This window comes from Lampetra planeri, chromosome 45 (genome assembly GCF_965212315.1).
Source record: "Lampetra planeri chromosome 45, kcLamPlan1.2.h2, whole genome shotgun sequence".
In the NCBI taxonomy this organism is placed as follows: domain Eukaryota; kingdom Metazoa; phylum Chordata; class Hyperoartia; order Petromyzontiformes; family Petromyzontidae; genus Lampetra; species Lampetra planeri.
The window spans coordinates 4,263,724-4,291,550 of NC_136151.1; the positions used below are offsets into that span (position 1 = coordinate 4,263,724).

The following is a 27,827-nucleotide window of genomic DNA, read 5'->3' on the forward strand; positions in this document are numbered from 1 at the left end:
CTCGTGCCCATCATTGGTTTCAATGGGATTGGGTTGAACGGGGCCATCTCGTGCCCATCATTGGTTTCAATGGGATTGGGTTGAATGGGGCCATCTCGTGCCCATCATTGGTTTCAATGGGATTGGGTTGAACGGGGCCATCTCGTGCCCATCATTGGTTTCAATGGGATTGGGTTGAATGGGGCCATCTCGTGCCCATCATTGGTTTCAATGGGATTGGGTTGAATGGAGCCATCTCGTGCCCATCATCGGTTTCAATGGGATTGGGTTGAATGGAGCCATCTCGTGCCCATCATCGGTTTCAATGGGATTGGGTTGAATGGGGCCATCTCGTGCCCATCATTTGGTTTCAATGGGATTGGGTTGAATGTGGCCATCTCGTGCCCATCATTGGTTTCAATGGGATTGGGTTGAACGGGGCCATCTCGTGCCCATCATTGGTTTCAATGGGATTGGGTTGAATGGGGCCATCTCGTGCCCATCATTGGTTTCAATGGGATTGAGTTGAATGGGCCCATCTCGTGCCCATCATCGGTTTCAATGGGATTGGGTTGAATGGGGCCATCTCGTGCCCATCATTGGTTTCAATGGGATTGGGTTGAATGGAGCCATCTCGTGCCCATCATCGGTTTCAATGGGATTGGGTTGAATGGGGCCATCTCGTGCCCATCATTTGGTTTCAATGGGATTGGGTTGAATGTGGCCATCTCGTGCCCATCATTGGTTTCAATGGGATTGGGTTGAATGGGGCCATCTCGTGCCCATCATTGGTTTCAATGGGATTGGGTTGAATGGGCCCATCTCGTGCCCATCATCGGTTTCAATGGGATTGGGTTGAATGGGGCCATCTCGTGCCCATCATTGGTTTCAATGGGATTGGGTTGAATGGAGCCATCTCGTGCCCATCATCGGTTTCAATGGGATTGGGTTGAATGGGGCCATCTCGTGCCCATCATTTGGTTTCAATGGGATTGGGTTGAATGTGGCCATCTCGTGCCCATCATTGGTTTCAATGGGATTGGGTTGAATGGGGCCATCTCGTGCCCATCATTGGTTTCAATGGGATTGGGTTGAATGGGGCCATCTCGTGCCCATCATTGGTTTCAATGGGATTGGGTTGAATGGGGCCATCTCGTGCCCATCATTGGTTTCAATGGGATTGGGTTGAACGGGGCCATCTCGTGCCCATCATTGGTTTCAATGGGATTGGGTTGAATGGGGCCATCTCGTGCCCATCATTGGTTTCAATGGGATTGAGTTGAATGGGCCCATCTCGTGCCCATCATCGGTTTCAATGGGATTGGGTTGAATGGGGCCATCTCGTGCCCATCATTGGTTTCAATGGGATTGGGTTGAATGGAGCCATCTCGTGCCCATCATCGGTTTCAATGGGATTGGGTTGAATGGGGCCATCTCGTGCCCATCATTTGGTTTCAATGGGATTGGGTTGAATGTGGCCATCTCGTGCCCATCATTGGTTTCAATGGGATTGGGTTGAATGGGGCCATCTCGTGCCCATCATTGGTTTCAATGGGATTGGGTTGAATGGGCCCATCTCGTGCCCATCATCGGTTTCAATGGGATTGGGTTGAATGGGGCCATCTCGTGCCCATCATTGGTTTCAATGGGATTGGGTTGAATGGAGCCATCTCGTGCCCATCATCGGTTTCAATGGGATTGGGTTGAATGGGGCCATCTCGTGCCCATCATTTGGTTTCAATGGGATTGGGTTGAATGTGGCCATCTCGTGCCCATCATTGGTTTCAATGGGATTGGGTTGAATGGGGCCATCTCGTGCCCATCATTGGTTTCAATGGGATTGGGTTGAATGGGGCCATCTCGTGCCCATCATTGGTTTCAATGGGATTGGGTTGAATGGGGCCATCTCGTGCCCATCATTGGTTTCAATGGGGGAGCTACCGCCGACCGTTAAAGCCGTTTGGTGGGAAATTCAATTGTCTCGCCGTGCCCCCCATCGGCTTGATACATCCTCACGCGGTGTTGTCGGAATGTTTTTATTGTTTATTCATTTGAGGCAGCGACTCCGACTCCAAGACAGGACAAAATGAGTCTGCGACAGAATTAAATGATACATTATTGTAATGCTTTAGCATACCGTGTCAACACATACGGTTTACCCCGTATTCTTGTACAGGAAAATTTAGTTTTCAGGTCCACACGGCATCCAGCCGTAACAATACGGGCATTTTTTGGGGTTTTGTCTATTTGTTTGTGTTTCTCTCTTGTGATGAGACTTTGTAGGATGAACGTTGAGATTTATTAGGGCATGGGGTGACAAATAAGGTCGGAATTGGTCTATAATATGGTAGGTACTGATACGGGGTTGACAGATACGCTTTAAGCCCATATATATGGAGTAATTGGGCATGACTGTGCCGATACTGTATAAGGAACATTGGAATAGGAATCGACGTATTTTTCACGATCCAATGCTCTTAACTGGGAATCAACCGATTTTTTTTTTATAAAAACGATTCAGTATGTTGAACTTCTTTGGCACTGAACATAGCCATTCGTACTAATCTGTGGGTCTCTGTAGGTCTCTGTAGGTATCTGTGGGTCTCTGTAGGTCTCTGTCGGCATCTGTGGATCTCGATGGGCTTGGGTCTGTGCATGTATGTTGAACTTCTTTCGCACCGCACGTAGGCAACCATGCTAGTCTCAATGCAGATGGCAGGATTTGACCAAATTGGTAGTGGAGTGCGCTCCCCATTTACCCACCCACTCATGAACCCACCCACTCATAACCCACGCATTGACCCATCCAACCACTCATGGGTTGGCTGACCAAGATGAATGGTAGATGTATCAGCTGTACCCCCTACTGTGCCAACTTGCTGCATTTTAGCCACCCGGTGCTCCACTCATTGCTGTGAGCGTCGCTCTGCCCTCTGTTGTTGCTGGAGGGCGGCTGCCTCCAATTGCCCAGCAGCAGCGTCCTTCACGAACCTCCTCCAGAGGCCGAGCTTGACACCGCTGGTACCAGTCATCAGCAAGTCCACTCAGCGCCTCATCCTCCCAAATCGCATCACTCCATCTCTTCTCCAGCCCATGTCGTGCCCATTTAGTCCCCTCTATGCAGCCAAACAGTGCGGGCTACATGACCCAGCCAACGCAGCATTGCCTGCCGGAGCTCACCGATGGGAATGTGTACAGATCTTTCAAGGATTTGAGCTCATCACACAATCCAGCCTAGTCAAACCCAGGATGGATCGTAGGCATGCCAGCCTGAATGTCTAACCAGCGCAGATGTTCCATTAGAGGGGTCCACGTTTCACAAGCTTAAGAGAATATAGGGGCATGACTGTGGCTGAGAAGACCTGAAGCTTCTTGCGGAGCAACAAACAAGGTAGCTTCCACACGGCATTGTGCAGCTGATGAAAAGATGCCGCTCGACTGATTCAGCGAGACCTCTGATGTCAAACCGGCGCTGGTCATAAACACACTGCCCAGGTATGCGAAACTCTCCACTCTATCCAGAACTGCTCCATCACCAATGGGGAGCTGAGGGGGTGGAGTGTTTGGTGGCACAAAATACCAAGGCACCCACCCATTGACCCATCCACTCCATCATTAACCCACCCGTCCACTCACCCATCCAACCACTCGCCATAATTTCATAAACTCAAACAAACGTGCTCATCTTTATTTTTTGGCTCAAAGACAAAAAAGCGCGTACTATTATTTTTCGTTGTTTTAGTTTAAAGTCGACACAGAAACACCGTCAAATCAAGGGGGTTAGAGAATTTGAAAAGAAAAAATATATAATTATTATATCATCCAACAACAAAAAAGACCACCGGAAAATACGACAGCGTTCAATGGAACGAGCTCGTGTGAAGAAGGCACAACCCGATGGGAAAAAACGCAGAAGTGAACTTGCGCCGTCTAACGGAGCCGTTCTCTGCTGTGTGGTCTAGCATAGGGGGAACCCCCAGTGGCAGCTGCCTCGGTGCGTTAGTCAGTAGGGGGCGATGATCGCTGCTGAGTCGAGCCTCGAGGGCACCCCAGTAGCAGCTGCCCATGTGCGTTCGTCTGCTGCCAGTACAGTTATGGGTGATGATCCCTGCTGCCATGTGGTTTTTCCAGAATCATGCGATGGTAATTTGCAGTTTAATCACACTTGTCAAATATCAACGTTTGGACGGCCCCGACTCTGGCCGGCGCATGATGGCCGATTCCTCTTGTGGAGCAAGGTCACAGGGATTTTTTTAACGTCAGCTGTGTGTTGAACTTTGTTCGCAACGTACGTAACCAACCGTGATAATCTGTGGATCTACGTGGGTCTCTATGGGTCTGTGGGTCTCTGTGTATGGATGTTGAACTTCTTTAGCAACGCATGTAGCCAACCGTGCTAATCTGTGGACCTATGTGGGTTTCTATAGGTCTGTGGGCCTCTGTATAAGGATGTTGAACGTCTTTCGCACCGCACGAAGCCAACCGCGCTGATCTGTACGAACATTATTGGTACGGGAAAGGGTTTACATTGACATTTCTCTGTTCAAATGTTTCGTGCGCATACAGGGAACCTCTGCCAAAATATAAATGTCTTTACCGCAATATAATAAAATCATCATCATCTCTCTCGATTAAATTGGAATTTCAACTCCCAGATTGTTCTTCCCGCATCCGATCGGCATTCACCACGGATGATGATGATGCTAACTGGTGGTTGTTGCTGAAAACCCTGTGTGCTCAGGGCCAGCGGTTAGCGGCTGCGCTGACGGCTACGACCCGAGTTCGATTCCTGCTCACGTCCACCAACACGCCAGAGGCGAGACGAATGTCTGAACAGGTCCTGGGCCTCCCCTAGGTCGACTCGGCCTGAAATGAGTACGGGTGGGCGTGGTGCTGGCCACCCACCACCTCGTGTGCCAACAGTGCCGGTAGCTTTCATAGGCGCTGCTGCCACTCGCTACTAACAGCACCTGTCCCTACAGTCTGTTTCAGGCTACGTGGGGGATCTTTGTCTTTGTCAGGGCCACACAAAACACCCCCCCCTCTACCCCCTCCCTCTCACCAAAGACAAAGTTCCCCCCACACCCAGTATAGCCTTAACAGACTGTGGGGGCAAGTGCTGTACAGAGGGGAGGGGGGGGATCTTTGTCTTTGTTGAGTGTGCATGAGTGGGTGAGTTGGTGGGCGAGTTCAATGGGTGAGTTGGTGGGTGGGTGAGCAAGTGCGTGTGTGAGTGAGTGAACAAGTGAGTGGGTGGGTGAGTCGGCAAGTGAATGGGTGGGTGAGTGATTGAGTGGGTGAGTTAGTGAGTCGGTGAGTGGGTGAGTGGGTGGATGAGTAAATGAGTGGGTGGGTGAGTGATTGAGTGGGTGGGTTAGCGAGTCAACTAACCCACCCAACCCTCTCACCGACCCTCTCACCCACCCACCCTCTCCATGTTTGTTTCTTCACTCAGCCGGGTGGGGGGTTGACAGCCCCCCCCCACCAACCCTGGGGGCCGTCGAGGGCCGGGATCCTCCATAGCCCCTCCCCCCTCCTCCACGGCCCCCACCTCCTCCTGCACCTCCACCCTCCCGGAATCCACGCCGCTTCTTCTCCTCCACGTTGAGGCGGTGTTCACCCTGGTACAGGATGGGCTGCAGGAGACACACACACAGATACCATCATCCTGTTTTAATAACCCAGCTGGCAATGGATACTCATTGTAATTAATATGCATTCATCTTCTTGGTTCTTTCGGTAAAGTCACCTAGAAGGGAAATAATAAAATAATAAAAATTAAACATAATAAAATAATTCTCACGACGTTTCGGCCACAATGCAAGCAGCCGTCCCCTCAGGTGAAGACCAGGTCTGTCGGGGAGACAGCGTTTGTTTCTTCACTCAGACGCTGTCTCCCCGACAGACCTGTTCTTCACCTGAGGACGGCTGCTTGCGTTGTGGCCGAAACGTCGTGAGAATTGTATTTTATTATGTTTAATTTTTATTTTATTATTTCCCTTCTACATGACTTTACCGAAAGAACCAAGAAGATGAATCCCTGCAGTCACGAAAACTTTAAATCGAAATTTAATATGCATTCATTAACCCCCCCCCCCTCACAGAAACCTGGCTTCATTCATCCATCCCGGACTCTGCTATTGAGCTCGCAGGCTACACAGCACAGCGCCAGGACAGAACAGTAGACTCCGGTAAGAGCAGAGGAGGGGGGCTCTGTGTGTACGTGAATAAGAGCTGGTGTACTAACACTGTGACTGTAGACAGCCACTGCTCCCCAGATCTGGAGTATGTGACTGTTAAATGCAGGCCGATTTACCTCCCAAGAGAGTTTACTGTGGTCATGATAACTGCTGTTTACATCCCACCGGATGCTAATACTAACTCAGCTATTGGACTTTTACATGGCAGCATTAGCATTCAGCAGAGCAAGTATCCTGACGCTGTGCTGATTATAGCAGGGGATTTCAACCATGCAGACTTAAAAGCAGCACTCCCTAAATTCCACCAGCATGTTAAGTGTTCTACTAGGGGAACTAAGATTCTGGACAAGGTCTACACCAACATCAAACTAGGCTACAGGGCTAGACCACTACCACACCTGGGCCAGTCTGACCATTTGTCCCTGCTTTTGATCCCTGCATACGCCCCCATCAAGAAAACGGCTCCTACCATCACAAAAACTGTCGCCATCTGGCCTGAGGGTGCCACCCAGCAACTGCAGGACTGCTTTGATAGGACCGACTGGGGGGTCTTCGAACATCAGGACCTGGAGGTGTTCACATATAGTGTACTGTGCTACATTAAAAACTGCATAGATACTGTCACTGTGGACAAACGCGTTCGGGTTTACCCCAACCAGAAGCCCTGGATGACCCGGGAGGTCAGCAACTGCTGAAGGAGAGGAACATCGCCTTCAACTCCGGAGACAAAGCTCTCTACAGTACAGCCCGAGCTAACCTGAAGAGAGGCATCCGCAAGGCCAAAGCAGACTACAGGAGGAGGATTGAGGAACGCCTGGACAGTCATGACAGCAGGCAGGTGTGGCAGGGAGTCCAGCACCTGACCAACTACAGGGCCAACCGCGGAGCTGCTGATGGTGACAACGCTCTGGCAGAGGAGTTGAACCTCTTCTTTGCCCGCTTTGAGGTGATACCACAAGGGACAGCATCACCAAACCTCACGGTCCACAGCAGCTTAAACCTCACAGTAGAGGAGCATGAGGTGAGGCGCACGCTGCGGGCCGTCAACCCGAGGAAGGCTGCGGGACCTGATGGCGTCCCGGGACGTGTGCTGAGCGACTGTGCTGACGAGCTGGCTGGAGTCTTCACAAGGATTTTCAACCTGTCTCTGGAACAGTCCACTGCACCAACCTGCCTAAAGTCCTCCACCATAGTCCCGCTGCCCAAAAAAACCCACATTTCCAGCTACAACGACTACCGGCCAGTAGCACTCACGCCAGTGGTGATGAAGTGCTTTGAAAAACTGGTCCGGAGTCACATCATAGGAAGCTTGCCCCGAAACCTTGACCCCCACCAGTTAGCCTACAGAGCGAACCGATCCACGAAGGACGCCGTGGCCACAGCACTACATGCTGCACTGTCACACCTGGAGCAGCAGGGGAGCTATGTGCGGATGCTCTTCGTGGATTACAGTTCCGCGTTCAACACCATCCTCCCACACAAACTGGTGGAAAAACTGGGCGACCTGGGGATTCCACATTCCACCTGCATGTGGATATATAGTTTCCTCTCGGGCCGCAGACAGAGGGTCAGAGTGGGCCGTCATACATCCACAGCCCTGAGCCTCAGTACCGGCTCCCCCCAGGGCTGTGTACTGAGCCCCCTGCTCTACTCCCTCTACACACATGACTGTGCCGCCGTCCACCATACCAACACCATTGTGAAGTTTGCTGATGACACCACAGTGGTGGGGCTCATCTCTGGGGGGGATGAGTCTGCCTACAGGGACGAGGTGGAGCGGCTGACAGCATACTGCAGGGGCAACAACCTGCTCCTTAACACCGCAAAGACCAAGGAGCTCATAATAGACTACAGGAGAAAGAAAACGGACACTCCACCACTAATCATCAGCGGGGACTGTGTGGAGAGGGTGGCAGACTTCTGCTTCCTGGGAGTCCACATTGGGGAGGGCCTGACCTGGAGCGCCAACAGCACTGAGCTTCTGAAAAAGGCCCAGCAGAGACTTTACTTCCTGAGAATTCTCAGGAACAATAACATCACACAGAAACTGCTGGTGTCCTTCTACCGAGCCTCCATCGAGAGCATTCTTACATACTGCATCTGTGTATGGTACACCAGCTGCACAGTGGCTCAGAGGAAAGCGCTCCAGAGGGTCATCAACACAGCCCAAAAGATCGCCGGCTGCCATCTCCCCACACTGGAAGAACTACACAGTTCACGTTGCATCAAAAAAGCACAGAACATTATAAAGGACTCTTCTCACCCTGGACACTCACTGTTTGAGCTGTTGCCATCAGGCAGACGATTCAGATCAGTCAAAACAAGGACAAACAGATTCAAACAGAGCTTTTATCCTACAGTGATCACCACACTCAATAATGCTAATTAATTATTAAGTAATAGTGTTTACAATTGACTGTGAAATAGAGATGTGCAATGACAAAATGTAACCTTATGTGGGTATGTGGGTATACTTGGGCTGTTTTTATATATAGTATAAATTGATTATCTTTCATTTAATTTTATTTTTATTTTCTTGTTTTATTTAATTTAAATTTATGAATGATGCCCTGACTGGTGAGCATTTTAAATTTCGTTGTACTGGTGACAATGACAATAAACGATCTATCTATCTACCCTCCAGCCTCCACCACTTCGCACGTGAAGGGCTCACAAGTGACGTCATCATGTCTATCCACTCTGTTTAAGGAACAAAACAGGAAGATTATTTCTCAACAAATCTGGCTGTCGCCTGATGAAGGTGGTTGTAATTACTGACGAAACGTCGCGGTACTCAGATTTTAAAAGTTGTGGATTTGCTCTCCGACACAGAATCGGTGCAGTGCTGTACCAGTAACGAATTGGCCACGTTCTGTTAACGTGACAAACCTTACCCATCGGCTGTATCGGGTGGTGGCGGGTTTAACGACACTTTTATATTCACGCGATCTCACCCAAGCAAACCTCTTATGGATAATATTGGTCGCGAACGTGTTAAACTGAGTGAGTGGGTGGGTGAGTGAGTGACTGGGTGAGTGGGTGGGTGACTGGGTGAGTAAGCCCTAGGCACAGTGCCTACTGTGGCCTATTGAATAATACTGCCCTGGTGGGTGGATGACTGAGTGGGTGAGTGAGTGAGTGGGTTAAGTGGATGAGTGGGTGAGGGCTGGGTGAGTGGGTGAGTGGCTGGGTGAGTATGTGGGTGAGTGTGTGAGTGGGTTAAGTGGATGGCTGGGTGAGTGGGTGAGTGGCTGGGCGAGTAGGTGAGTGAGTGGCTGGGTGAGTATGTGGGTGAGTGAGTGAGTCTGATGTCTAGTGAAAAGTATGATGTCTACTGATAACTCTACTGATGAATCTAAGTAAATTGATACGTCTACTGATAAGTCTACTGACTTGTCTGATAAGTCTACTGATAAGTCTGATAAATATATTGATACATCTATTGATAGTTCTACTGATAATTATACTCATAAGACTACTGATGAGTCTGATAAGTTTACTGATAAGTCTTATACGTCTACTGATGAGTGTGCCATTGTTCATCACGTTGGAAAGAACCAGACTACTGATGAGTCTAGCCCTTCGTTAGAGGACGAGTTTGATCTGGCACTGTAATGGAGCCCAAAGTGCAACCATAATGCACCACGGGTAACGATCAGTGCTGGAAAGAAGTGTAACATGCGTACGTACACACTACACAACACACACTAATATACACTACACTATACACTACAACACTACACTGATATACACTACGCTATACATTACACTATTAAACACTACATAAGGTTGACTTTTTTTTATCAAACAACCAAAAATGACATAGCCAAAATGTTTTTCGTAGGCCCTGTGGCCAGTTGGATAATACGGCCCTGACCACCATCACCACCATCATGACCATCACCACCATCATCACTACCACTACCATCACCACCATCATCATCACTACGATCACCACCACCATCACCAACACCACTACCATCATCATCACCATCAACACACCACCAACATCATCACACCACCACTATCACCATCACCACTATCATAATCACCACCATCATCAGCACCATCACCACCATCATTATCTCCACCATGACCTCCACCAACACCACCACCGGTTAGACATCAGGAAACAGAGACCATCACCACCCAGGTGTTAACACCCTCGCTTAGTATGCAGAAGGTCGTGGGTTTGATCCGGACCCCGACTCCTCACACCCACCCACCATGGCTGCTAGATCACGAAGCCGTAGTTGAGCAGCTTCCTCCCTCTCTCCACTTTCCTCTCTCAACCTCTCTCCATCTCTCTCTCCATCTCTCTTAATCTCTCTCTTCCTCTCTCCTCCCTCTCTCGCCACCCAGTGGCAGCAGATGTACAAGCCTCTCGTAGCCAAATGCCGCAGTGACCTCCAGCAGAGGACGGCTCACCCGACGGTGCCCTCGGCCGTGTGGCTGAGCCGAATCCCCCCAGGAGCACCGGACTGTTGTGTGCGCGTTCTGCTGAGCCAGGGAGGATCTGGCCCCGTCAGTATTTGGGGTGTCCCGCGGCTCAACCCGCAATGTTCCGGCTTTTGGGGTCCATTTTCAGGAGACTGGAGGTGCCTTTTTACAAAAGCAGTTTCATACACGGGATGTGGCGGTTGCCTTACACCCGGCTAATAAGCGCCACGATCTTGCAAACTTCGTCTGTGTCCAAGCGAAGATGGCGCGCGGGTTTACGAGACCAGGGGGGGAAAAAGACGCCGCGAGGCGACAACCGACAGCCGCTCTGGCGGTGGGGGGGGGGGCGATGCTGAGGGGGGAAGGTGGGGCCCTGGCTCAAGGCAAGGCTCTGGCTGGACCACTCCGTACCACTCGCAACGCCGGGGACGCACGCAGTGGTTCTTTGAACGGTGGGGGGTGGGGGCGGACGGTCGAGCACCTCTGACCAGCGCCAACGGCGTTCTTGATTTGACTTTTAATGGGTTCATTCGTCGCTCGTGTCGACGCACCGTTTGTGGTACGCGCGGCACGTGTGGTGCCGTGTGCCCGCGGGTAGCGTTTGCGACGTGCACACGTGGACTCAATGTGACTTTGTATCGCAATCGGCTCCAGTGCTTTTGTTGTTGGCAGCAATAAAAATGGTTTAAAACTCGCTCTCTGTCTTTCTCTCTCCCACCTCTCTCCCACCCTCTCTCCCACCCTCTCTCCCACCCTCTCTCCCACCCTCTCCCCCACCCCTCTCTCCCTCCCTCCCCCACCTCTCTCCTCCTCCCTCCCCCTTTCCCACCCCTCTCCCACCCCTCTCCCACCCCTCTCCCACCTCCCTCCCCCTCTCTCCCCCCTCTCCCACCCCTCTCCCACCCCTCTCCCACCCCTCTCCCACCTCCCTCCCCCTCTCTCCCACCCCTCTCCCCCTCTCTCCCACCTCTCTCCCCCTCCCTCTCTCTCCCCCTCTCTCCCCCTCTCTCCACCCTATCTCCACCCTCTCTCCACCCTCTCTCCCCCTCTCTCTCCCTCTCCCACCCCTCTCCCCCTCTCCCACCTTGGCCGCGAGGATCTTCTGCACAGAGTCTGCGTCGCTGAAGATCACGAAGCCGTAGTTGGGCAGCTTCCTCCCCGTCACTGCCGAGGCGCCCTGGGTGTTGATGCGCACGCTCAGCACCGTCCCATACGCTGAGAGAAAGAGGAAGAACGATCAATGTCTATACAGAGAAATTGATATCTATACAGAGAGAGAAGATTATCTGTACAGAGAGAAAATGCATATCCAGAGATAAATATCTATAGAGATAAGTGTGTATAGAGGCAGAGATAGATATCTATCGAGAAACATGGAAATACAGAGATAAATATCGGGACAAAAATATATTAATATCTAGAGAAAAATATCTATAGACAGATGTATATCAATTGAAAGAGATAAATGTCTATACAGAGAGGGAGAGACATTCTAATACATTCATAATAAACGTTCTTGGGTTAGATCGCGTTATTTATAAATGTGTCGTAACCCTCCACCACCCGACACGGTCAATCAGCAAAAAAGTGTCACATTGACAAAAGACAAAATAGTTCACTACTTGAGTCCACCGGAGTGTTGAAGAGTGAATCCACAACATTTAAAGTTTTTAAATAACGCGATCTAACCCAAAAACGTTTATTATGATTAATATTGGTCGCGAAAGCCTATGTGTTAAATATACTAATACATATCTACAGAGAAACAGTGAGAGATAGAATTGCCTCAATAGACATTACCGTAAGCTACAGGAACACACGGCAGAGAGAGAGAAATACCGATAGAAAGAGAAACACAGAGAGACACATATGTGAGTGAATCTCTCCGTGTGTGAAGTACGTGAGCGAATCTCTACTTGAACGAGTGAGTCTCTGAGTAAGTCTCTGAGTGAGTCTCTGAGTGAGTCTCTTAATCTATGTGAGTCTGAGTGAATCTCTGTATCTACGTGAGTCTGAGTGAGTTTGTATCTACGTGAGTCTGAGTGAGTTTGTATCTACGTCAGTCTGAGTGAGTCTCTGTATCTACGCGAGTCTGAGTGAGTCTGTATCTACGTGAGTCTGAGTGAATCTCTATCTATGTGAGTCTGAGTGAATATCTGTATCTACGCGAGTCTGAGTGAGTCTGTATCTATGTGAGTCTGAGTGAATCTCTGTATCTACGCGAGTCTGAGTGAGTCTCTGTATCTATGCGAGTCTGAGTGAGTCTCTGTATCTATGTGAGTCTGAGTGAGTGTGTCCGTGTCTCTGTGAGTGGTCTCACAGGAGAAGAAGTCTCGAAGGGAAGTCTCCTCCATGCTGTAGGGGAGGTTGCCCACAAACAGCTGCTGTGAGTCTGCGTAGCGAGGGAAACGTCGCGCTTCCCCATCCATGGACGGATCTGTATCACCGCCTCCTCTCACTGCCAGCAGAGAGACACACGGACAGAGAGACAAATGGAGAGAGATAGACACAAAGAGAGACACGCGGACAGAGAGACACAGAGACACGCGGACAGAGAGAGACACGGAGACAGAGAAACACGGACAGAGACACACACAGACAGACACAGAGAGAGACACACGGACAGAGAGAGACACGGCGAGAGAAACAGAGAGACACGGAAAGAGACACACAGAGATGGAGTAAGAGGGACATGGAAAGGAGAGAGAGACACGGACAGACAGACACGAAGAGAGAGACACAGAGACAGACACACGGAGAGACAGACAACGGAGAGACAGGGAGAGACACAGGGGAAGAGACAGAAAGAGACACAGGGAGACAGGCACAGGGAGAGACACAGGGGAAGAGACAGAAAGAGACACAGGGACAGAGACACAGGGAGAGACACAGGGAGACAGATACAGGGAGAGAGAGACAGGGAGAGACACAGAGAGAGCCTGAGTGCCGTTTTACACTTTTTTTTACCAACAATTTTTTTTAAAGTTTTCATTTGCCGAATCGGAATTGAACTTTCTAAGACGTACGCGAATCGTTTCAAGGAACACAATGAAGTTTCAGAAGGTCACCATCTTCACGTATACCGTTGGGACAGCGTTTAGCTATCTAAACACCGAGGGCACGGTGACTAGGAGATGTTAACTACCTCGCCTGGTATGCAGGAGGTCCTGGGTTCAATCCCGACCCTGACGATGCCTGCTGCTGTGTATTTGGAGTCTGCGTCTGTCCCGATGGTGGTCACTGCGTGGATTTTTGGCCGGGGTCCTCTGTTTTTTTTCCCTCCACATTTAGAATCAACGCCACCGTGCGTCGAGAGAGAGTATTTGGCTGCTGCTATAAATTTCCACAGTACGATGATGATGATAGCCAGTTCGTTGAGCTATTATTTGTGACGGCCCAGTTCCTTCTGAAAAAGAGCTACACACCAGTTCAGTGGGGCTTTACACCCGGTAAAATAAATAAAAAAGTTTGAATTGGTAGGACAGAATAGCCGCCGTTAGGTCACGGGACGCACCCTGCAGGTGGAAAAGGTTGGCTGCTGTGCCAGGCTAGGTGCAGGAGGTCACAGGACAGACCCTGCAGGTGCCATGGGTTGACTGCTGTGCCAGGCTAGGTGCAGGAGGAGGTCACGGGACGGACCCTGCAGGTGCCATGGGTTGACTGCTGTGCCAGGCTAGGTGCAGGAGGTCACGGGACGGACCCTGCAGGTGCCATGGGTTGACTGCTGTGCCAGGCTAGGTGCAGGAGGAAGTCACGGGACAGACCCTGCAGGTGGAATAGGTTGGCTGCTGTGCCAGGCTAGGTGCAGGAGGTCACAGGACAGACCCTGCAGGTGCCATGGGTTGACTGCTGTGCCAGGCTAGGTGCAGGAGGAGGTCACGGGACGGACCCTGCAGGTGCCATGGGTTGACTGCTGTGCCAGGCTAGGTGCAGGAGGTCACGGGACGGACCCTTCAGGTGGAATAGGTTGACTGCTGTGCCAGGCTAGGTGCAGGAGGTCACAGGACAGACCCTGCAGGTGCCATGGGTTGACTGCTGTGCCAGGCTAGGTGCAGGAGGAGGTGGTCACGGGAGAGACCCTGCAGATGCCATGGATTTAAAGATTGGCAACAGATGAGCAATTTAAACTAAAACAATTATGTCTTTGACTAGGTAAGGCCCACTGAGCTGTATCGCTCAGAAGCGACGTGGCAATCACAAATGGCGGCTCAACGAAGCGGCTTATCATCATCACGTCGAAATGTACGGCAGCGTTGACGGAGAGAGAGACGCAAACTCGAATTATAGAGCAGGCGTCAGGGTTGGGATCAAAACCCACGTGCTCCCATGTACCAGGCGAGGTAGTTAACATCCATAAAGCCACTGTGGTGCCCGTGCCCTCAGCTGTGACAACTTTCTGCTTTTTAGCCGCCCGACGCTCCGCTCGTCGTTGCGAGCATCGCTCCTCCGCTGTTGCTGGAGGGCGACACTGCCTCCCAACTGTCCACCAGCCTCGAGATGCACCTAGCCTGGCACTGCCCAGTCACGTCCTTCACGAGCCTCCTCCTCAAAAGAGGGCCAATCTTGACACCGCTGGTACCGGTCATCGGCAAGTCAAATCTATGGCAGGCGCATCTTGCAGATGACAAGCCGATGGTCAGTGGGCAGATAAGCTCTATACCCATGTGGGTATGAATCCACTGTTCCATCACTATATAGTCCAGCAGATGTTCTTGCTTGGACCCGGCGTGCATCCATGTCGTGTGGATGCGCCGATAACGCAATAGCGTGTTGGTAGTTATATGCCCATGGACAGCACAGAAGTCTAGCAGCATCCCACCGTTGTAATTGAGCTGATCTGGCCCATGCCTTTCCAATCATTCCGACACAGGTGTCTGTGTCAAGACACACCAACCCACTCAACCACCAACCCACCCACCCAACCACCCATCCAACCACCCACCCACCCAACCACCCAACCACTCACCCACCCAACTACGCACCCAACCACGCACTCAACCACGCACCCACCCATCCATTCACACACTCACACACCCACCCATCCACCCCACTTACCCTGCCGGGGTGGGGGCCGTGATTGGAGGGGGGGACCCCCAGGCCGCCCCTCCCCTCGGGGGCCACGAGGGGGCTCGGGTTTGGGCTCCACATTGGCCTGTACTCACGAAACACAGACACAGAGAAAGAGACACACAGACAATGTACGCAAATCACCATCGAGTCTGCGAGTCTCAGCCCAAGTCTATGGTTCTCGCACAGACTCAAACAGACACATACAAAGATCCACCGTGTAGCCTGTCACGGACTTTTGGGGCAAGTGCTGTGAGCGAGCACCTATGAAGGCTACCGGCTCTGTGGCACACGAGGGGGTGGGTGGCCAGCACCACGCCCGGCTGCCTTTGTCTCCCCCAGTGGCGATGTTTACTACACACCGCACCACCAGGTACTCATTTGAGGCTGAGTAGACCTAGGGGAGGCCCAGGACCGGTTCAGATAATCGTCCCTGGTATGGGCCATGAGCAGGAATCAAACTCGCGTCGTCGGGTTTGTAGCGCAGGGTAGCGCTAACCGCTACAACAACCACCATTCGCAACGAAGTGACGGTGCCGCGCCACTTGTGAAAGGCTAAGTGCACTTTAAGGCCAAGTAATGTGTTGAACGCCCGCTGGCAGGTCATGGGATAGACCCCAGGTGCCATAGGTTTATTGATATGACTGGCAGATGCACCACCTGTGCCCCCGACTGTGCCAACTTGCTGTGCTTTAACTGCCCGGTAACTCCGCTCTGTTGTTGTGAGCGTCACTCTTCTGCCCTCTGTTGTTGCTGGAGGGCGACTGCCTTCAACTGCCCAGTAGCGTCCTTCACAAGCCTCCTCCACTGAGGCCGATCTTGAAATCCACTAGTACGAGTCATCAGCAAGTGCACTCAGCTCCACATCCTCTTGTATCACATCACTCCATCTCTTTTTAATCCCATGCCACGCCCGTTTAGCCTCCTCTAACCGCCTAAACAAAAGCTGTTTAGGCATGCACTGAGCATGTGGGCTAAATGACCCAGCCAACACAGCCTTGCCTGCCGGAGCTCACCGATGGAACTTTGTCCAGATCTTTCAAGGATTTGTGAGCTCCTTACGCAACCCAGTCTGCAGGTTCAACCCAGAATGGATTGTAGGTAGGCGAGCCTAAATGTTTCTAAGTGGCACAGATGTTCCATTAGGGGTGGGGTCCACGTTTTTCAAGCATAGAAAAGGGAAAGAATGACCGTGGCTGAGAAAACCCAAAGCTTCGTGTGGAGCAACAGACCAGGTAGCTTCTACACAGCGTTACGCAGCCTATGAAAAGATAATGCCGTTAGACTGATTCGGAGTGAGACCTCTGCTGTCAAACCGGAGGTGGTCATAAGCACCCTGCCCCATCACCAATTGGGAGTTGTGGGGGTGGAGTGTCTGATGGCACTTAATACTCAGGCAGGTGCTTGATTTGGGGGGGCTGATGGTAAGGCCCCCACCTTAGTGCACACTCCAGGTTCAGCAGCAGTGCCTCTAACTCCCCCTCTGAGTGAGCAGCAATCACCAGATCATCAGCATACATAACATGGTTGACCAATAGGGAGCCATCCCCTGACCGCACTCGGGCATCGATCAGCCTTCCATTGTACCTGTGCCAGATGGAGATTCTTCCGGTACAGCCATCGAAGGAGTCACAAACTACATGGGCAAAAAAGGTGTCGCACCATGAGCTGAACAGGGAATGGCTCTGACTCCTGACCACGTAGTTTTACCTGAGTCTGCTCATCATCATGAAGGTCATGAATGATTGTGAGCAGAGTCAGGGACTCTAAAAGCACAAAGATCAACCCAGAGCCCAGGCCTTTTGATGGTAGCATAGGCCTTGATCAGATCAATAAAGCAGAGATGTAGGTCCTGTTGGAATTCCCTACACCTCTGCTGTAGCAGACGGACAGAAAATATGGTATCTGTGCAGGACCGCCCTGGCCTGAAACTACATTGGGGCTCCACAAGCCTCCCCTCAGCATGCTTAGCAAGGCGATGTTGAATAATCCTTGCCAGGACCTTTCCCGACACACTGAGAAGTGAGATGCCCCTGTAGTTGTTACAGTCTGTGCAGTCCCCCCCTTCTTAAAGAGGGGGACCACCAGGGCATCTTTCCAATCCTGCAGAACCTGTCCAGTGGTTCAGGCTGTTATTATGATGTCTCATAAATGCCACCCTCCTTCAGCATTTCACTTGGGAGATCATCTCTGCCCGGTGGCTTTCCCGGCCACAGACTCTGGATCACCTTCAGTACTTCAACAGATGGTACCTCAGCCAGCTACTCACAGGGGGTGACTACTTCCAATATTTGAGGCACCGCAGCCTCAGCAGGATCGTCCTCAATTTGCCCCATGATGTTTTCCAGGCTGAGGGATTTCCCCTCCCGCAAGACACAAAAATGCTCCGTAAATGCAGATATGGGATTAGTCACTACTTGTGGAATGCATAGGAGGTGGGGGGGGGGTCTCAAAGTCCTCTAACCCAGCTTAAATATACGCTGCCAAGCTTGGTGGCGTTCATTCAGACGCTGTCTTTCCGACAGACCTGTTCTTCACCTGAGGACGGCTGCTTGCGTTGTGGCCGAAACGTCGTGAGAATTGTATTTTATTATGTTTAATTTTTATTATTTTATTATTTCCCTTCTACGTGACTTTACCGAACCAAGAAGATGAATCCCTGCAGTCAGGAAAGCTTTAAATCGAAAAAAAGTGGTGGCCAGTGACCACGACGGTGGTGGGTTTTCCCACCAATCAAAGGGCTGCCAGGTAAAAATTAGCACGTTAATGTAAGACCCTTGAGAGGCATCCACAGCGGGTGCCCTGAGGTGGCTATGTCAATGTGAGAGATGTTAATGTGAGAGTTAAAGTTGCAGTCTCCTAGCTCCGCCAAATGGGGTTTGGCTAGGAGACGTCATAGACGTCATAAACACCCCCGGGGCCTATGGCACAAGCTTTGTTCGATGTTTTTCCACGTGGTTTAGTGGTACTTAGGTTGAAGGGGGGTTACCAGCTCCTCGCACGTGTCCAAATGCCACTCATTCACACACTTGCAGACACCCACACATAGACCCACGTCACCACCACCATCACCTGTGTTGGCACCACCTTGTGATGTACGAAGGTGGTGGCTGTCTGGGCGGGTTGCCCCCCTCCCTGGGAGAGGTTTTTGCTGGTCACGGATGCCCAAGAAAATGGCTGTTTGGTAGGTGGGGGGGCACAGGGGGGCACGGGGGGGGGGGCATGAACAACGATGCGGTTACATGGTCAGTCGTCTCCTAGTCACTGTTCTAAAGCTGCTGCTATTACTACTGCTGCTGCTACTACTAAAACTGTTGATCACCCGCATGCTCGCAAATTAATCCTCTCACCCGTCCACCCACTCACCCACCAATTCACCTACCCACTCATCTATCAATTCACTCACTCACTCATGCACCAGTTCACCCACTCACCCGCCCACCCACTCACCCACAAATTCACCCACCACTTCACCCACTCAGCCGCCCACCCACTCACCAACAAATTCACTCACGCACATCAATTCACCCACTCACCCACCAATGCACTTACCCACTCAGGAACCAATTCACCCACCCACTCACCCACCAATTCACTCACCCACCCACAAAGCCACTCACTCGTACATCAATTCACCCACTCACCCACCAATTCACTTACCTACTCACCCACCCACTCACTCACCCACCCACCAATTCACCTACCCACCAACCAATTCACCTACCCACCAACCAATTCACCCACTCAGCCACCCACCCACTCACCAACAAATTCACTCACGCACATAAATTCACCCACTCACCCACCAATTAACTTACCCACTCAGGAACCAATTCACCCACCAATTCACTCACCAACCCACAAAGTCACTCACTCATACATCAATTCACCCACTCACCCACCAATTCACTTACCTACTCACCCACCCACCCACCCACTCACTCACCCACCCACCAATTCACCCACCCACCAATTCACCTTTGGTGGTGCAGGTTCCACAGCTGCTGTCGCTGCCGATGCTGTTGCTGCTGTTGCCGATGCAACTGCTGCTGCCGCTGCTACCACTGCCGCTGCTGCTGCTGATGTTGATGATGCAGTGTGGGTCTCAATAGTCGTTGGTGACACCTCCTCCTCTGCCTCTTCCTCCACCTCCGCCTCCACCACCTCATCAGCAACACCTCCTCTACCGGCCGCGTCTCCCTGCATCTCATCCTTTGGCAACTGATGAAGTTGCTGCTGCTGCTGATGTTGTTGCTGATGCTGTTGTTGCTGATAATGATGTTGGGTGTTGTTTGAGATAGGTTGTGTCATATCGGAAGGCGCGTTGCTGTTAAAGAGAGGGAACATCAGCAACAGCATAATTGAGCATTAGCAGCAGCAAAATCATCAGCTTGCAAATCCTTGAAATATCTGGACACAATCCCATCATCGGTGAGCTCCTCGGGCAGGCAAAGAGGCTGCGTTGGCTGGGTCATGTAGCCCGCATGCACAGCCAGCGCATGCCTAAACAGCTTTTGTTCAGCCGGATAGAGGAGGTTAAACTTGCACAACACGGCCTGGAGAAGAGATGGAGCTGATGCGGTATGGGAGGAAGCGGAGCCGAGTGAACTTGTTGATGACCTGACCAGTACCAGCGGTGTCAAGATCGGCCTCTGTGGAGGAGGCTCGTGAAGGACGCTACTGGGCAGTTGGAGGCAGTCGCCCTCCAGCAACAACGGAAGGCAGAGGAGCCATGCTCACAACAGTGGGTGGAGTGCTGGGCGGATAAAACGCAGCAAGTTGGCACAATAGGGGGCACAGCTGGTGCATCTGCCCGTCATCTCAGTCTCAACTAAAACAAAACTATGTTTTATTTTACTAAATAAGGTCCACTAAGCTATGCAGCTCTTTTCTAGAAGCGACGTGGCCACAAATGATAGCTCAAAAAGTGGCTTTTTATCAAGTGAAAATGTATAGCACCGAAATTACTCTAGACGCGTGATGTTGAATATAAATGTGGAGAAAAATCCACCCAGTGACCACCACAGACAGAGAGAGAGATGTGAACTTCAAATATATATCAGCAGGCATCAGGGTCGGGATCGAACCCTCCTGTATACCAGAAGGAAGATAAACACAAAGATCATCCGTGTAGCCTTGACAGACTGTTGGGGCAAGCGCTGCTAATAGGGAGTAGCAGCACCTATGAAGCCAGCACCACGCCCGGCCGCATTTACACACCGCACAAGGTACTCATTTGAGGCTGAATCGACCGAGGCGAGGCTCAGCACCAGTTAAGATAATTGTCACTGGTATTGGTGGCTGTGAGCGAGAGTCAGGCACACACACGCAGATGACCCCAGACCCAAGGCTTGAACCTAGGATATCAAGTGTCTCCGACACGGCCACCGTGAACCCCACCACACAGCCATTGCGAACCCACTCACACCGACACGGCATGCGTAAACCCCACCACCTACACGGCCATCGTGAACCCACTCACACAGACACGGCCATCGTGAACCCACTCACACCGACACGGACATCGTGAACCCCACCAACACGGCCATCGTGAATCCCCTCACCCGGGTGAGTGAGTCTCGTAGAGAGGAGAGCCGTTCTCCACTTCAGAGTCTCCCTCCCCTTCCTCCTCCTCCTCTTCTTCCTCCAGGTCTGCAGAGGCAACGGGGGACAGACGCACCACGGCATTGTGGGTAACCGGCGTCACTACGGTGGCTCAGGGATGTTAACTACCTCGCCTGGTGTGCAGGGATTCATGAAATCGATGCCCCACCCTGACCGATGCCTGCTGCTGTATATTTTGAGTTTGCGGTATGATAAGATGTTAACTCCCTCGCCTGGTGCGCAGGGGTTCATGGAATCGATGCCCCACCCTGACCGATGCCTGCTGCTGTATATTTTGAGTTTGTGGTATGACGAGATGTTAACTACCTCGACTGGTGTGCAGGGGTTCATGGAATCGATGCCCCACCCTGACCGATGCCTGCTGCTGTATATTTTGAGTTTGCGGTATGACGAGATGTTAACTCCCTTGCCTGGTGTGCAGGGGTTCATGGAATCGATGCCCCACCCTGACCGATGCCTGCTGCTGTATATTTTTAGTTTGCAGTATGACGATATGTTAACTACCTCACCTAGTATGTAGGAGGTCGTGGGTTCGATCTCGACCCTGACAATGCCTGCTGCATACTATTTCGAGTTTGGGTCTCTCTTTTTATGTGTTGTCGTGAATTTTTCTACGGGTCCCCTGGTTTTTTTTCCTCCACATTTAGAAACATCACGTGTTTAGAGAGTATTTGGCTGCTGCTATAAATCTCCACGTGGTGATGATGATGATGAAAAGCAGCCACTTCGGTGAGCTGCTATCATTTGTGATGGCCAGGGCACTTCAAAAAAATATCTAAATAGCTCAGTGGGGCCTTACCTGGTAAAGTAAAAATAGTTTTTTTTCGATTTAAAGCTTTCGTGACTGCAGGGATTCATCTTCTTGGTTCTTTCGGTAAAGTCACGTAGAATGGAAATAATAAAATAATAAAAATAAAACATAATAAAATACAATTCTCACGACGTTTCGGCCACAACACAAGCAGCCGTCCTCAGGTGGAGAACAGGTCTGTTCACTCTGTCTTCTCGACAGACCTGTTCTCCACCATCTATACATCTCTCTGAAAATATGTCTCTCTCTGTCTATATATCTCTGTAAATCTATTTTTCTCTGTATGCATCTCTGCATCTCTCTGTATATCTATATCTCTCTATCTATCTATCTCTCTCTGTGTGTGTCTCTGTACCTTCACTGTGGTCACTGTCCGTGAAGACCTCGTCCTGGTAGCGGAAGATATCGTTCTGAACAAAGAACTTGTTCTGAACAGAGCCCTGCTCACCGCAGGAGACAGAGGGGACGGTGGGCGGGTGATCGAGTAAGTGAGCGGGTGAGTGAATGAGCGAGTGAATTAGCGAGTGAGCGAGCGGGTAAATGAATGAGCGAGCGGGCGAATGAGCGAGCGAGTTAATTAGCGGATGAGCAAGCGACTGGGTGAACAAATGAGTGGGTGAGCGAGCCAGTGAGTGAGCGAATGAATGAGCGAACGAGCGGGCGGGCTAAGGGTGAGCGAGCGATCCGCTCACCTCGGGCGCGAGAATGAAGGTCTGGAGGAATCTGCGCATGGCACCGCCGGCGTTGCTGAGCTCCCCCAGCACCTGCACCACGACGGCACCGCCCATCGTCGCCTGCGAGTCGACCGCACGGATCTTGGTGCGGCAGTCGCGGAACGCTAGAGACACGATCTTGGCGTGGATCTCCTAGAGATAGACACAGAGACACGGAGATGCAGAGAGAGTGTGAGACAGAGACGTGAAGACACAGAGAGAGACAGTGTGAGACAGACACAGAGAGAGTGACAGAGAGAGACAGAGACACGATCCTCGCGCGGATCTCCTTAGAGACACAGAGAGAGGGGGAGACACATGGGAAGAGATACACGGGTAGGGAGAGAGACAAGGCGAGAGATAGACACAGGGAAGAGACAAAGGGGGGAGAGACACGAGGAGAGATATGGGAAGAGATAGACACAACGGGGGAGCGAGAGACGTGGAGACATGAGGAGAGACACGGGGGGGAGTGAGATAAGAGAGACACGAAGAGAGAGACTGATGGAGAGACACGAAGTGGGAGAGACACAGAGCGAGAGAAATGGATAGAGGCTGTACCCACCATTTGCCCCACCACAGGCTCTGAAGGTTTTCCGTTTGCGTCGACTCCCCCGTGGACGAAGGTGGAGTCCTTGCCATAGAACCTGCGGAGAGACCCACCCACAACACGGGTCAATATAAATGTGGTGTCGTTAAACCCGCCAGCACCCGACACAGCCAATCAGTAAGGTTTGTCACGTAAACAGAACATGCCAATTGTTACTAGTACAGCACACCGGTGTGTTGGAGAGTAAACCCACAAGATTTTCAATCTGAGCAGGACGTTTCACCAGTAATTACAAGCAGCATTATCGGACGACAAATCTGGCTGTCACTAAATCATAGCTGCTCAACAAAATGGCTGATATCACCATCATCATGTGCACATTTATAGCATCAACATAATATAAATAATCTCAATGCTTGTTTCTAAACTAATACATTTTTAGTAGTAGGTTTTTACCCTTTAAACTGGTACAAAACTGACACCTTCGTACAAGGCATCATGTTTGCAATAACCGCAACACAAGCAGTCAAAATGCAAACAAAAAGAAACAACTCTGATGATAATGATATGCACTGTCCTTTAAGTTGATTGGTCCACACCCGAGACAGCTTTTCTTAGAGCCTAGTCTCCATTGGTGTTGGACCAGATGACGCCAAAAGGCGTACAACTCAAAAACAGTGCACAGAGTATTGAGAGCTCGGGGTAAGCATTTACACTATGAGACCAGCAAACATGATGCCTTGTATAAAGGTGTCAGTTTTGTACAAGTTTAAAGGGTAAAAACCTAATACTATATTTTGCCACTGGTAAAGAAGGTCTCAGTGTAAATGCTTACCCCGAGCTCTCTATACTCTGATAGTGCACTGTTTTTGAGTTGTACGCGTATTGGCGTCATCTGGTCCAACACCAATGGAGACTAGGCTCTAAGAAAAGCTGTCTCGGGTGTGGACCAATCAACTTCAAGGACAGTGCATATCATTACCATTATCAGAGTTGTTTATTTTTGTTTGCATTTTGACTGCTTGTGTTGCGGTTATTGCAAACATGATGCCTTGTATAAAGGTGTCAGTTTTGTACCAGTTGAAAGGGTAAAAACCTACTACTATATTTTGCCACTGGTAAAGGAGGTCTCATAGTGTAATATATTTTTTATCTCATTAGGTAAAGCCCGCTGAGCTAATTAACTTATTTTTTTTGAAGCGGACCTGGCCATAACTAAATTAAAGCAGCTCAACAAACGTGACTGACATCACTATCACGTGCAAATGTAGAGCAGCAAAATAATCTAAACAATCCTTAATACAGGTTTTTTTTAGGGTTAGATCGAGTGAATAAAAAACGTCGTGTTGTCAAACCCGCCACCACCCGACACAGCCCAATTAGTAAGGTTTAGTGTCGAAGATGGGCAATTCGTGACTAGTACAGCACTTACCGGTGTGTTGGCTGTCGCCTGATGAAGCTTACCAGAGTGTGTTTTTTGTTTGCATTCTGACCACAAGTATTGTGGTTAATGCAGACAAGATTCTTGTAAAAAAGCTTCAGTTTTGTTTGCCAGAAACAAGGGGAAACACCTATTCTGATGAAGCTGGTTGTAATTACTGGCCACACGTCGTTACTTCAGATTGTAAATGTTGTGGATTTGCTCTCCAACACACCGGTTAGTGCTGTACTAGTAACGAATTGGCATGTTCTGTTTACGTGACAAACCCCTGACGAATTTGCTGTGTCAGGTGGTGGCGGGTTTCACGACACATTTATATTTACGCGATCTAACCCAACAAACACTGTATTATGAATGATATTGATCGTGAAAGCCTACTACGTGTTAAACACTCACCCAGTCACTCACAAAAACTAAGATCCTCCGTATAGCCTGTAAGAGACTGTTGGGGTAAGTGCTGTTAGCGAGCACCTATGAAGGCTACCGGCACTGTGGCAGACGAGGGGGTGGGTGGCCAACACCACGCCTGGCCGCCTTTGTCTCCCTAGTGGCAATGTTTACACACCACACCAGGTACTCATTTGAGGCGTAGTCGACCGAGGGGAGGCTCAGAAACGGTTCAGATAATCATCACCGGTGTTGGCCGTGAGCGGGAATCGAATTCAGGTTGCCAGGTTTGTAGTGCAGCGTGCAAACCGCTACTCTACCGCTCCCCACTCACTCACTCACCTATTTACTCAATCACCCAGTCACTCACTCACCCAATCACTCACCTACTCAGTAACTCACTCACCCAGTCACTCACTCACCCGCCCGCCCATACACTCACTCATTCATCCACCCACCTACCCACTCACCTATTTACTCACTCACCTATTTACTCAATCACCCAGTCACTCACTCACTCACCCAATCACTCACCTACTCACTCAGTAACTCACTCACCCAGTCACTCACTCACCCGCCCGCCCATACACTCACTCATTCATCCACCCACCTACCCACTCACCCACCCATACACTCACTCATTCACCGACTCACCCACACGCCCGCCCACTGACCTCACCCACTCACTCACCGGTGCAGGAAGTCAGGAGCCTGGTGCAGCAGGGTGTAATACTGCCTCACAAACTCTCTCCCCACGTGCAGGGGATGAGGGGTTTCCATGACCATGGTGATGGGGCCGGTGGGAGGGAGGTCTACACACACACAGGACACACACATAGTACACACATAGTACACACACAGTACAGATATAGCACACAGTACACATACATATTACACACACAAAGCACACACATCCAGTATACACACAGTACGCATATAAAGTACACAGTGGACACACAGTCCATACAGTACATACAACGTACACACACACTACACACACATCCAGTATACACAGTAGGCATATAAAGTACACAGTGGACACAGTCCATACAATACACACTACACGCAATACAGTACACAGCAAGTCCATACAATACACGCACAGTTTACAAAGTACACACGCATATACAGTATATACAGTGCAGAAACAGATACAGTACACAGATGCAGTGCACAGCAGCAGTACAGATGCAGTACTCATTAAAAGTACTAAAGCAATACATTTTTTGCAAATAGATCCAGTACACACATGAAGTACACATACACAGCACAGAGATGCAGTACAGATATACAGTACACATACAGTACACAGACACACACATACATACACATACATAAATACACACACATACTAAGTCCGGCCGCCTTTGTCTCCGCAGTTAGCGACGCTCACTAAACACCACCACACCATTTTAGGCTGAGTCAACCTAGGGGGGGGGAGGCTCCCAAGTAACCTGGGTGCAAGATAATCGCTATCACTGGATGATGGTGGTGGTAATGATGGTGATGATGGTAGTGGTTAGTGGTGATGACGGTAGTGGTGATGGTGGCCATAGTAGTGGTGGTGATGGTGGCGATAGTAGTGGTGGTGATGGTAGTGGTAGTGATGGTAGTGGTGGTGATGGTAGTGGTTAGTGGTGATGATGATGGTAGTGGTGATGGTAGTGGTAGTGGTGATGGTAGTGGTGGTGATGATGGTAGTGGTGATGATGGTAGTGGTGGTGATGGTAGTGGTGATGGTAGTGGTTAGTGGTGATGATGGTAGTGGTGGTGATGGTAGTGATGGTAGTGGTTAGTGGTGATGATGATGGTAGTGGTGGTGACCATCACCACCACCAATCACCACCACTACCATCACCACCACCACTACCAATCACCACCACTACCACCATCACTACCAATCACCACCACTACCACCACCAACCACGTGGGTCAAGGCCTAGGGGGGGCCCACAATGGCCGGAGCGGGCTCGCTGAACGAGGCCGAACTCCGCTCGCCTTCGTTTACACATTTAGAGAGGAGGAGGGGAGGGATGAGGAGGAGAGAGTTTCGCTGTTGAGGCAGCAGTTTTAGTTAAAGAGTAAAGGGTGGTAATGGCGGTGGTGGTAGTGGCGATGGTGGTGATGGGGGTGGTAGTGGCGATGGTGGTGATGGGGGTGGTGAATGGTGGTGGTAGAGGTGGTGATGGTGGTGACAGTGATGCTGATGGTAGTTTTGGTTAAAGAGTAAAGGGTGGTAATGGTGGTGGTGGCGGCGGTGGTGATGATGGTGAATGGTTAACACCATTCTTAATGGTTAAGACTTAAACTTAAATACTTAAACACGAAACAAATTTGATTGAAACAGAGGAAAGAATAGAATGAAGGAGAATGAAGAAGAATGAAGAAGAATGAAGGAGAAGATGAAGAAGGCGATACAAATAAAATTGTCGGTGAAGGCGCCGACCTCGATGAGGCCGCGATGTTCCAACGCCGCCTCCGTTCGCCAGCACAGCGAGAGAAGGAGGGGGGCGGGGCGGGGGGGAGGAGGGGGGTGGGGGGGGAGGGGTGGGGGAGGGGCGGGGCTGGGGGGGGAGTGGGGGGAGAAAGGGGCGGGGGAGAAAGGGGCGGGGGG

The 27,827-nt window shown here is 50.7% G+C and overlaps 1 protein-coding gene across 1 annotated transcript; it reads right to left on the reverse strand.

Moving 5' to 3' along the window:
* Window positions 1–3,653: 3,653 nt before the first annotated feature.
* LOC144733029 (ras GTPase-activating protein-binding protein 1-like) lies at window positions 3,654–27,710 on the reverse strand. The gene is made up of 12 exons (XM_078614754.1): window positions 27,660–27,710; window positions 25,905–26,025; window positions 23,401–23,482; window positions 22,815–22,988; window positions 22,478–22,562; window positions 21,251–21,338; window positions 19,665–20,013; window positions 18,759–18,863; window positions 15,675–15,771; window positions 12,940–13,077; window positions 11,704–11,834; window positions 3,654–5,615 (listed from the first exon to the last, which is right to left on the reverse strand). Exons 2-12 carry the CDS (start codon window positions 25,997–25,999, stop codon window positions 5,427–5,429), a joined length of 1,533 nt encoding a protein of 510 aa, XP_078470880.1. The 5' UTR covers window positions 26,000–26,025; window positions 27,660–27,710; the 3' UTR covers window positions 3,654–5,426.
* Between the last annotated feature and the right edge of the window lie 117 nt (window positions 27,711–27,827).

What these genes read in the sequence shown, in the direction of transcription:
- LOC144733029 (XM_078614754.1), bottom strand. Translation starts at nt 25,999, where the DNA reads ATGGTCATGGAAACCCCTCATCCCCTGCACGTGGGGAGAGAGTTTGTG. An exon ending in GCTCCTGACTTCCTGCACCG is followed by an intron (nt 23,483 to 25,904) that starts GTGAGTGAGTGG and finishes GTCTCTCCGCAG; the next exon opens with GTTCTATGGCAAGGACTCCA. An exon ending in CCTTCGAGACTTCTTCTCCT is followed by an intron (nt 11,835 to 12,939) that starts GTGAGACCACTC and finishes TCTTTCTCTCAG; the next exon opens with CGTATGGGACGGTGCTGAGC.